Raw genomic sequence first — 12,576 nt, 5'->3', positions numbered from 1 at the left:
CAATGAAATGGGGAAAAAAGGAGCAGGCAAAGTGCAGCAGAAGACACATCATACCCAAATCCAGCCATGTGTGCCAGCCATGATGATACTGCAACACTGACTAAAATGATTCTGTGTCCTATATTCTGTCAGAGCACATCAAGTTTTTATCTGAACAACTAAGGTCATATTTCAACCATTTTTGATGCTTGGAACTTAGGTAGCTTTCAGCACAATTGCAGAGCATGTTCACCGGGGGGGGGGGTATTTTATGGGGCTTACTTCCTCTCTAGATCTTCTTAGGACTGCAGCTTTCTGAAGGGACCCCCTAACTATATGCATAAAGAACAGGCTGCTCCACATAACATAATTCCACAAGCTGGACACAAGAATCCTTGAATTTTGTCAGAAGTTTATCTTTTAAAAAGAAATATGGCTAGCCAACCCCAATGTAGCATTTCCATAGGACAGCTAATCATGTAATAAGTTCAGCACCAAACTGTAGTACAACAGAAGAGACTTATACACTGACCCCATGGAGATTCTGCAGATTCTATATCTTATATGCAACCAAAGCCTTAGCATCAAAACTAAATATTTTACTTACATTATGTTTGTTTCCAGAAAAGCACTTTTTGTGCTGCCAGTACTATGTTGATCCAAATAATATGCAAAACGATATTTTAGATGCATTTCCCTCTAGTGAGGTAGGCAAATCAGTCAAATCTCCCTCCTCCCATTTAATGGCTATGTACTGGCATTTTGTCCCCTTTCATGAGGTGTGCTACATTGCACCCTTTTACGTGGCTGCAACAACGTATGTCCAATGTCCCCCCAGGTGCCCAGAATGAAATGAGATTTGTCTAACATAATGCTATCCCAGCAAGTAACATTTTAAATAAAAAACAAATTGCTCACTATCAAGAGCAAACATACACATGCAAAAAAGTGAGGCGAGTTGAACAATCTTAAAAACACATACTTTTTATTAAAAGACGAGTTAGACCAGCTCAGCTTACATCTGAAGTATGATTAGAACCCCACTGTAAAACAATTACCAAGACTCCCTTTTGATATTTGATGTTGGAAAAAGAAAAAGACCTCATGCAGATTGAAGTGTCTTGTATGCCCCAGCAAGTATATTTTACTGCTGATTTTCTATGAATAAACATATGCTAAGAATTGCTGAAACACACTGCTGGTTTTAAACATGCCTAATGTAGTATTAGAGGTTTGTTTTCCAGAACTGCCTGCCTCCATTTATCAGCTTCTTCCCTCCAGCTGGTAAAGAATATCATTGATATCAACTCTGGTCAGCTGTCTCGCCCAATACACTCTCATCTATGGAAAAAGATATTGGAAGGCACTAGCAGGAAGCAAGACTGAAAAAAGTATGAATAAATTGTTTCTGGCAATTTAGAAGGCAGATTGCACTTTACCAGTGTGAATCAATAATAACTGCAAAAATTATGTATCATCAAATTCATTCTAGTGCAAATATTATGGTTTGGGTGTGGGAAAGTACTGATTTTACAGAAAAGGAGGACATTATCTGTTCTGGGCCATTCCAGCATTCCCGCCTTTCCATCTTTCATCTTTGAGAGTAATTGCAGTATAGGTATCACACACTAAGAACATTTGACAGTTTTCTTAATTTTAAACTGAAACACACACTCCTGTACAATTAAAGTCTCAAGGTCATCCAGAACTAAATAAAACCTGGCTGTAATATTAACATCCTTCTCTATTTAGCAGAATTATCTCAGCTATATGAAGGCATAGTTAAAGTAGTGACCTCCAGCCAATCTTTGATTATTTGAACATGTAAATATATTGAATATATTTGAAATTTATTTCAATATATTAAAATATACTAAAATTTATGATCTGCACCCTTTCTGCACATAAGGGTTACCAAGTGACTAAAATAAGTGTCCAGATTTAACAACAACAACAACAACAACAACAACTACAACATTTATACCACCACAACATTAACATTTATACCACAACAACAACATTTATACCCCGCACATCTGGCTGGGATGCATAGCCATGCACAGTGATATTTACATCATTCAATGGTTTTTTTTGGGGGGGGGGGGCTGAGGTTGATTTATTTTAACTGAACAATTTACATTACTACTTTCCATAGACAGATGCTAACATCTGTGCTGGAAAGTTAAATTATAAGTTCCTACAAAATGAACATTTTTCTATTTAAAAAATCTGTATGTTTCTTAGTGAGAATGTCACCATTACCAATCATATAATTATATGTACAAGGCCAACACTGCAGAGATGCTTCTTTAAGTTGCATTGCTTCCAATCAAGTACCAAGGGGACTGTAAGAATCAGATTTATTTCTGTCAAAACAGGAAGCTCCCAGTGCAGCAGCTTAGATTTATTGCACGATTTATCTCTATTTGTCAACTCACTCACTTTAGTTGGGAATTTAAGGGTTTACTCAAAGTCAGAATTAAATGAATCGGTAACATTGTCTAAGAAAGCTTTTGCAGCATCTGCCCACGCAAGTCAGCACATGCCAGCAATGAGCTCCAGTGTTTGTGGGGTGGGGGGAGAGAAACCTCTCTGTAGTTGACATTCCTTGCATTTTCTGAGCACCCACTGAACTTAAAACGTGGGTAAGAAACTACTCAGAGTTGTGAAACACATGTGCACAAGACCTGGTCCAGCCACTGCAACACTCAAAAGAAAGCATTCTGCCACTCTCTTAACTTTTTTTTATTTAAAAAAATCAGCCAATCAACACAAGATGTGCTATGAGTTTTGCTCCAAAAACCTAATCTCCAAGATTTCTGAACTAGAACAAAGTGCTAAATATTTAATGTAAGCAAATGCTGTATTAAAAAACTGTACACACTTTTCTGATTTTCTATTAAATTCAAAGCAGAACAAGAGTGAGATGGCTGACAAAGCAGCATTTACCGGTAATTCTGAGCTATATCTAGACCAGAAGACCCAAGCTAATTTACACAGGCAAACAGTCACAGTTCACATAATCACATACAGCACAATATGACAGGGGAATTAGAGGGCCTGGAAAGCATGTCTGAACTACAAGCTAGCTGCTCTAAATGTATTAAATGCAGACATTTAATTCTAAAAAGGTTTTTTTTATTTTAAGTTTAAAAATCATACAGAGGTTTGAGCAGGGGGCAGAGTGGGGGGGAAAGGTACGAAAACTAAAGCAGCTTGTCTTCTTTAAGCATAGAGAAGCTTCTGTATTTCTTTTTAAAATAACTTGGCATATGCTACAAGGTGACAGTCCTCATTATAAAATCTTTTCTATTACAGCAGAGCTTTCCAAACTTTTCATGTCGGTGACACTTTTTAGACATGTATCATTTCATGACACAGTAATTCAGCTTTACTAGCAAGCAGATGGTTAAACTAACCCCTTTTGCACGACACACTGCAGTTGACACACTAATGTGTCATGGCACACAGTTTGGAAAGCTCTGCATTACAGGATACTAATGGTACAAGGTTGCCATCTTATAAGATATAATCACTCTATTACCATTTGTTTATACAAAATAAAAAAAATTCCTTCCAGTAGCACCTTAAAGACCAACTAAGTTAGTTCTTGGTATGAGCTTTCGTGTGCATGCACACTTCTTCAGATACACTGAAACAGAAGTCACCAGACCCTTCTATATAGTGAGAAGGTGGGGAGGGGTATTACTCAGAAGGGTGGTGGGATTGGGTGATTGGCAGATAGCTGTGATGAGCCTGTTGACGACTCTTAACGACTGCAATAGGTCTTACAGGAAAAAGCAAGGGGTGAAAAGGTGAAAAATGGCTTTGTCATGTATAATGAGATAAGAATCCAATGTCTTTGTTCAGACCAGGTCTCTCCATGGTTTTAAGTTTGGTAATAAGTTGCAATTCAGCAGCTTCTCTTTCCAGTCTATTCTGAGTAATACCCCTCCCCACCTTCTCACTATATAGAAGGGTCTGGTGACTTCTGTTTCAGTGTATCTGAAGAAGTGTGCATGCACACGAAAGCTCATACCAAGAACTAACTTAGTTGGTCTTTAAGGTGCTACTGGAAGGAATTTTTTTTATTTTGTTTTGACTATGGCAGACCAACACGGCTACCTATCTGTAACTGCAACATTTGTTTATAGAGAGCTAGCTACCAGACACCATTCAGAAACCAAAAACTGAAGAGCTGTATTGCCTATTGGTACTAACAAATAAACACATCTTCTTCCCTAATCAATCACAATAATTACAGTTATCAATCCAGTTTGGGAGTTAAATGTACTCCAAGAAAGCCATAAAAATGTGAACATCTGGGGGGGGGGTGTCATATTAAGCAAGGCATCTAAATTATATATTTATTTACTTATTTATTAAATTTTTATGTTGCCCTTCATCTGAAGATCTCAGGGCGTTTCACAACAGAAAAATACAAAACAAGAATACAAAATACTGTACATATTGAGAGCCTTCCTTTTTCAATAAAACAATACAGATTCAAATAGCTCACCTGGGTAAATAATACTCCCCCCTACAGTAACGGTGTGCAGATTCTAACTGACCCTACAGTTTTTAAAATACAATAACAATGTACTTATAACAATGCAATAACGAGTTGCAACCTGTAAATAAATGCACAAACACACTTGGCAACTGCATGAAGAAAGACACTGTAGAATTTTTTTTGTCACTGTTTCAACCACAGATATGAATCCTACCCCTTTTCTTGATATCTGCTCCAGGCAAGCTGACTACATTTCTAGGCTCATCCCAGAGTTCAATGAACTCGAGACTCACGTCTGCTAAGGAGATTCATTGAACAATCGTTCCAACAAAATATAGGCATTTAAATGGCATGAGCTACTATGTAAGAGAATGGAATAAACATTGGACACCACAGGATCATGACTTTGGAAGTATATGTGAAAGCAGAGGTGTTGTGTTTTTTTAATAAATGATGATCTCAGGCTTGGATTTGTGATCCAAGACCGCTGCATCTGTCCTTCCTTCCTTTGCCACATAAAGCTTACAAAACTGTCAAATATTTTAGAAGACCCACACTGCTGCTGCTGCTGCTGCTGCTGCTGTCACTTCCAGAGTGATGGGCAAGAAACTCTGTAGGAATGCTAGTGTGTCTGTTCTCAATGTGCCAACAAGAGCTCAATTTTTCTTAATTAGTTCCCCAGCTACTTTGTGCACTAGTGAAAAGGGGTAACAGTTATATTTTAGCCAGAACCCTGTAAACCCTGTAAACCCTCTCAATCACTATCCAAGCTATGTTCTGAGTTTCAGGGGCAAATCCCTCTTTCTGCTTAGTCATAATTTGGATTCTCTTTTTCTGCTTAGCCAGTATTTTATAAATAAATTTAATAAACAAACAAAATGATGGAAAAAATATTTTGTGTCACAAATTCAAGTTTGTTCCAGGATTTTGTACACCTGTGGGATACTGCTGAGCCCTAAAGCAGTTTACAGTGATGTCAGGGGCTCAGGAGCAGAGGCACAGGGAAGAGAGGAGATGGAGAGCGAAGGGGAGGAATCCGAGGGGAGCGTAGGAGAAGAGGACAGTGGACCAAGGGATTCCATGAGCCTCTCCAGCGAATCGGAAGATTCACAGAAGGGGGCGCCAGTGGCCAGGGGTAGGGGGTTCCCAAGGGGAACGCCCCAGGAGCAAGGGGGCAGCAGGGACTCCCAGAGCAGTAGCTTCTTTTGTGCACTTTTATACAGAGATGCTGTTGATAAATATATATTTTTTTATTCTGTGCATAGCTGCACTTCATCACACTGAAAGGGTCAAACTACACACCATGTTAACTATATATTTGAATTCAGTGATTGGGAGTCACATCTTTTTAAAAACTCACAACAGTCATGAAGGTCCACAGTCCAGATCATGACCAAGGCCCCTGCCTCCATTCTGTTTTCCCACTGAAAATCCCTGCCAGATACTATTTTCTGCCATTAGCTGTTTGAAGGGTGTAATTTTCACCGAGAAAATGGCATGGGTGGTGAGAAAGTGTTAAGTAACTTGAAAATTTTGACATTTAACCATTTGATATCAATGTGAAATGTAAAAAAATAATCTTAAGATACTGCAAAGCGGCAATGCTTTTACTTTCCTAAATTAAAAGTTGCATGTTTCTTCTCTGACCACTGTGTGGTGCTATAAACCTTAAGAAAAACTTTTGAGAAAACTTGGAAAATCTTTTTGAAGGCAGTACTATATTGGCATTCTATTTTATTGCTTTAACTGCTGCTTTTTATACTGAATTACACAGTGCAGTAAATTCAGTGATAATGGACCAAAAATACAATGAAGGCATGAATTTAATACAGATTTTAAAAATCACATTATATTTTTTAACTGTATGCATATGGACAGCAATGTTTATATAAATTGAGTCTACTGATAAAAAATGGCATTAGTGTTAAAATAATTTGAGTAGGGATTCAACTAATGAGTCCCATCAGTGAAAGCCCCGCACAAGGAGTTTGTGCAATGGAGCTTTCCCAAGTCTCTCCCCACCCCCACAATTGGATTGAGGGAGTCAGGAGAACCCCCAGAACAGCATTGGGGGGGCAGTCTATCCGGCAAGCTGAAATGTTTGTACTGATGAAAGATCAGCTTAGCACAATACTGAATTTTTCCCAGTCCATTTATAAGCCAGTGGAATGCATTAATATGATTTAGTTCAGATGGCAACAGGAAACCATGGTCATGAGACAAGCACTACCTTCTCCCATGCACGAGGGGTGAAAACTAGAAGGTGCCTATCCTGATTAGTTGCAGACAGTTCAGTCTGTACACAGCCACAAACCAGGACTGAGAAAAACACAATTCCCCACTTACGTTTTCTATGACAAATGTCCACTCTTTGTCTTCAAATTCCTCAGCATGGGGATCCTAGAAGCCAAAAATGCAATGTTAAGTTCATTTCTGAACGATAGACAAAAAGTCTTGCTAGTAACACTATTCTGTATTTTCTTTTATTTATTCTTCACATAATATAAACCATGGAAAAGGTGGCACAGGAAAGTAAGGATTATGCTTTGATGTTATATATTATTTATATATCAAATTTTGAAATTTAAAGGAGACAGATATTTATTCTATTTAATTTATTTTCATTTATTCAGAAAATTCTAAATGTAAAGGTCTAAGGAAATGATAAGGTCTCACTTGGTGCCAAAAAATATATCAGAGAAGGTGCAAGTCTTGCCGGGCCAGGCATTCCATAGGAAAGGTGGCACAGCCCAAAAGGCCACCCCGCCATGGCTACTTGCCTCACCTCTGAAGGTGGGAGAACTATAGAAAGGTCATTGGTTTCTATCTTAACAAACAGAAAGGCTCATGGGGTACTGACGTTTCCTCAAAACCACAGTTTTTCCAGGATTTATTTTAGTTTATCAGTCCATATTCACTCCATCACTGATCCAGAAATCAATTCAGCACCTTCAACGTATCAACTGATGAAAGAAATGGAGCTAGGGACTCAACACTACAAATCTTCTGATAATCTTACTCAGTTGTTTTGTGTAGGTGCTAAACAGCATTGGGGACAAGCTGGAATCCCATGTCTGTTGTATACAGTGCTTATTTTCTAAAAAAAATGTTTGGGGTACTCTCATTTTCCTACTCATTTTGTGTTCTTGCACCAATCTCTGGAAATGGTTGTCTAGGTATGAACAGAAACACTGAAGTACAGAACCCCCAGGTCACAAGATAGGCAGCCTAGCTAGCAACACACATAAGTTGATGGCATCACAGGGTGGGCGCCACTACCGAGAAGGCCCTCTGCCTGGTTCCCTATACCTTCACTTCTCACAGTGAAGGAACCACCAGAAGGCCCTTGGAGCTGGACCTCAGTGTCTGGGCTGAACGATGGGAGTGGAGAAGCTCCTTCCGGTATACAGGGTTGAGGCCATTTAGGGCTTTAAAGGTTAACACCAACACATTGAATTGTGCTCTGAAACGTACTTACGTAGTTCTTAATATCACAAGTACAACACTCCTTCTCTAAGTTGAAAGTGTTACTGGATTTCTAGATTTAGGCAGCAAACATTTAAGGGCTGCAGCCCTGCACATGCTTGAGAGTAAAATCTGTTTAATTTAATAGAGCTTACTTCTCAGTTTGCCCAATCTGCCTAGCCATGCTAGACTTTACAGGTAATTTTTACCTGTAAGATGTTTGAGGACAACAGAGAGGTCATTTTGGATTTGCAAATATGTCTGAGGGTGGTACATCACCATTTTGATGAGCTGTATTTTCATCTATGTGTATGAACATTTTCTAAAGATACAGTGGCCTGCCTCTATATCATGCAAAATATTCAGCCCATTGACTGATTGCCTAAGCTTTTAAGTAGCAGGTTTTCAAGTATCCACTGGTGAATGCTAAGAGGCTATACTTAACATTCTCATTAGTAACTGAAGCCCAGACTTACCCTCTAATCCTACCAGCAACACCATTTCAACAGCCACTTACAGATTCAGACACACTACAATCTGTATCACTTCTGAAAACACATGGCTCGTCTATCTTAGTTCCTGTTCTTCACCTATGCTACTATTTCAGATTGCTGCTTTACAAATAGAATCGAGCCTTTATCTCAGATTCCTATATAGCTCTGGATTAGTTATAATCTCTCAGCATTTGTTGCCAACAAATAATAAGCCAGCAGCTCAGCTGTGATCTTGAGTTGTAACCAGTGCAAACAGTTGCTGCTGGAATACAGGGCCATTTTCATCACTGTCACTAAAACTACAGGGCAGACATTTGCTTCTCTCTTCCTGTGGGGAATTGTTCAGCAAAGCCAGTCAGTCACTTGGACACAACGGTCCCTAGCTGCCATAGTAGCCTTCATCTTTCTAACACAGAGGGGTAGCCTCAGGAGAATACGATGGCTTTAATTGTTTTTCTGTTTGGTATTAATGGGGGCACATCTCTCACTCTTCCAATTTGACAAGAGCTGAGTTGACTGACAGAGGATGGTAGTTACTTTGATGAATCTGGAACCAGGGGTGCAGCCTTGCATATGTGATGCAAGAAGTATCCCTCTGCTAGTGTTGTAACTCGCCCTGAGACCTCAGGGTGAAAGCAGGTAATAAATTGGTGGTGATGCTGCTGATGGTGATGGTAACAGAGATCATAAACCATGACCTTGCAAAGGCATCTGCCTCACTGCAACACTTTCTTCCTTCAACCCCAGATGCACCAATGGCCTAGTTCTTACTGAGGTTATATACCTGTGCTGTGTCTAAAAAGGTAAAGGTACCCCTGCCCGTACGGGCCAGTCTTGACAGACTCTGGGGTTGTGCGCCCATCTCACTTAAGAGGCCAGGGGCCAGCGCTGTCCGGAGACACTTCCGGGTCACGTGGCCAGTGTGACATCGCTGCTCTGGCGAGCCAGAGCCGCACACGGAAACGCCGTTTACCTTCCCGCTGGTAAGCGGTCCCTATTTATCTACTTGCACCCGGAGGTGCTTTCGAACTGCTAGGTTGGCAGGCGCTGGGACCGAGCAGCGGGAGCGCACCCCGCCGCAGGGATTCGAACCGCCGACCTTTCGATCGGCAAGTCCTAGGCGCTGAGGCTTTAACCCACAGCGCCAGCTGTGTCTAGGTTTCATCAATTCAAACTGCTAAGACGAGGGCGCTCACAATATTCTTCATAAGTATGTGAGAGGATTTTCAACTTAGCTTTCTCCCTGATATATTAGTTTTCTATATGTAGGATTTGTGTTTGTGTGCCAGATCATTTTACCAAATTAACTCCCACCTGCAGCCTGAAGGGGCACTGCCAAGACACAGGGAGGACAAGGCAACCAAGACTCTTTTTAAGCAATTGTCTACACACACACACACACACACACACACACACACACACTTGTACTTTTAAGGTATGGCTGCTTGTAACCAGTTTAGTCTTTCTCACTAAAGCTACAATTCACCTGTATGATAACAATTCCAGTACGGTGTGAAGTAGAAACAAAACAGCTTAATGTTTAGTTTAACTACAATTTACATAATATTACCAAAGTCCAGTCGCAAATTCCAGGTCATGTGGCCAGCATGACTAAGCTGCTTCTGGCAAACCAGTGCAGTGCATGGAAACGCCATTTACCTTCCCGCCGGAGCGGTACCTATTTATCTACTTGCACTTTGACGTGCTTTCGAACTGCTAGGTGGGCAGGAGCAGGGACCCGAGCAACGGGAGTTCACCCCGTTGCGGGGATTCAAACCTCCTACCTTCCGATCAGCAAGCCCAAGTCTCTGTGGTTTACACCACAGCGCCACCCATGTCCCAGACAGCAATTTGGATGTCTCTAAATGCAGATTGTGATGGGAACTGCAGTCTAAGAATATGACATCATCATGCTAGTGTTTTAGACCCAATCAGCAGTAACTCTTCATAAAGATACCTGATAACAGATGGCGCAGCATTTCAGAAGGAACTTGACAATATTTAAAGGAGCAGTCCTTTTGCTGGTGCCTGACATTTTATTACATGGAAAGTGTATACAGCATATAGTTTAGAAATGTACATAGCTAGAACTTTTTGAAAACAGGAAAGGTTAGCTAATGTCTATCAGCTTTACCAATGTGATAACAACTGAAGGCTGCAACCATATGCACATTTCCTGGGGAGTAAATACCAATAGTTCAGTGGCGCTGACTTCTGAGTAAACATATAGGATCATGCTGCAAGGATGTGATCTAGTTTCATACTGGAATAACTAACATGCCGTTCAATCCCATACATATCTACTCAGAAGTAAGCTCCATGGAGCTAAACGGTTACTCCCAAATTAACTTGCATAGGATTTCAGCCTGATCACTTCATCTCTGTTGGTAACAGCAGGTTCAGGGCTAAATCCTAAAACCATTTATTTGGAAATACAGTCATACCTCGGGATAAATACGCTTCAGGGTAAGTATTTTCGGGTTGCGCTCTGCGGCGACCTGGAAGTAACAGAGTGTGTTACTTCCGGGTTTTGCCACTTGCGCATGCGCAGACAGTCAAAATGACGTCACACGCATGCGCGGCAGCAGCGAAACGCGACCTGTGCACGCGCAGTCGCGTCTTATGTTCTGTTCAGGATGCAAACGGGGCTCCGGAACGGATCCCGAGGTACCACTGTATAGGGCTGGCTTCAACTAATGAGCCCCACTAGTGGAAGTCTGTGCAAAGGACGTCTGCTTGTGCAACGGGATTTTCTTAACTCATCTCCCATGTCCCCCTAAGTTGACTCAGGAGGGTTGAGAGAAACCCCAGTATAGCACACAGCAGGGTGAGAGGGAGGACCATTTCACCTTGCAAGCTTAAATGTTTGCACAGGTGGAACAATTGCCATAGTGTTATGCTGAATTTTGACCAAAGGTTTTTTCATTCTTTCAGTGGTGCATACCTGCAAGAAAGCTTGGTTAGGACTGCAGTCTCACTGAAGGCAACAGTAGAAAATGTAGAATCAGATGTTCATAGCATTTCCTGTTTATTATTATATCTATGAAATTGGAACAATTAAAGACAAGCTAAAACAACATAGTTACCTTGAAAAGTGTCACAGTGATTTCAATGTTTTCAGGAACAGGCCACACAACAACACCACGATATGGATTTTTTATTCCTGGCTGCCAGCTATGAGCCTGAAGAAACATTGGGAAGGAGAAAAGCAATTGGAAAAAATGGATTAAAGTACAGAGCAAATTCAGCCAAATATATGCAGAAACAACATGCACAGTACTAGACTGCAGGTTTCAAAAAGGTGAGAAGGATTCTCTCCCTCAATATTTTAATTTTCTTGAAAGTGTTGGAAAAGACACAATGTTGATTTGGTTGAATACTTTTTGTTCAGAGGCTTCGTTCATGAATTGTCTGATGGCTAGGCTGAGGCTGGGAGCATTTTCCTGTTCTGCTCCCAGACTAATATTGTGACTAACTTAACTACTCCAAATTCCTCTCCTGCACAACCAGGGGTCACCAAAAGTCTTTCTCTGGTCCACTGAGCAGGTGCCCCAGACTCTGAGCTTTCATGTAAAAGAAAGCATCTAGCCTTCTTACAAAGGAAGTTATAGAGCAAAATGTGTACAGTATTTTTTGCTCTATGAGACTCATTTTTTCCCTAAGTAAGGGGGAATGTGTGTGCGTCTTATGGAGCGAATGCAGGCTGCGCAGCTATTCCAGAAGCCAGAATAGCAAGAGGGATTGCTGCTTTCACTGTGCAGCGATCCCTCTTGCTGTTCTGGCTTCTGAGATTCAGAATTTTTTTTTTCTTGTTTTCCTCCTCCAAAAACTAGGTGCGTCTTGTGGTCTGGTATGTCTTATAAAGCGAAAAATACGGTAATTACCTTCAAAGTGATTTCTGTGAAATGAGAGCAAGTGCCGTGTGGCTACCTTGAATATTTTTCCTGGAACTGATAAATGCTCAGGCTGTTGGTGTGCAAAATCAATTTGTATGATCTCCATAAGTAAAACCAGCAGAGCGTGGCTGATTTCACATGAGAAGCACAAAGTTACCTCTAGTTTTGTGTTTTATCATGATCCCCAGAGCAGCTATTTGGCACTGCCACCCCAGCACATTTTCAAATG

The 12,576-nt window shown here is 40.7% G+C and overlaps 1 protein-coding gene across 4 annotated transcripts in view; it reads right to left on the bottom strand.

The window, feature by feature from the left end:
* Positions 1-12,576, bottom strand: part of EHBP1 (EH domain binding protein 1) — a 306,658-nt gene that overhangs the window by 243,320 nt on the left and 50,762 nt on the right. For all 4 annotated transcript variants that reach the window (XM_079969700.1, XM_079969702.1, XM_079969701.1 and 1 more), the window contains exons 4-5: positions 11,538-11,633; positions 6,839-6,892 (exon numbers count right to left, since the gene is read on the bottom strand). In XM_079969700.1, coding sequence (XP_079825826.1) covers positions 6,839-6,892; positions 11,538-11,633 — 150 coding nt within the window. The remainder of the gene's footprint in view (positions 1-6,838; positions 6,893-11,537; positions 11,634-12,576) is intronic.

This window comes from Podarcis cretensis (assembly GCF_951804945.1).
Source record: "Podarcis cretensis genome assembly, chromosome: 3".
Lineage (NCBI taxonomy): Eukaryota > Metazoa > Chordata > Lepidosauria > Squamata > Lacertidae > Podarcis > Podarcis cretensis.
The sequence above is the reverse complement of the archived record's forward strand: the minus strand, read 5'-3'. Positions and strand labels throughout refer to the sequence as shown.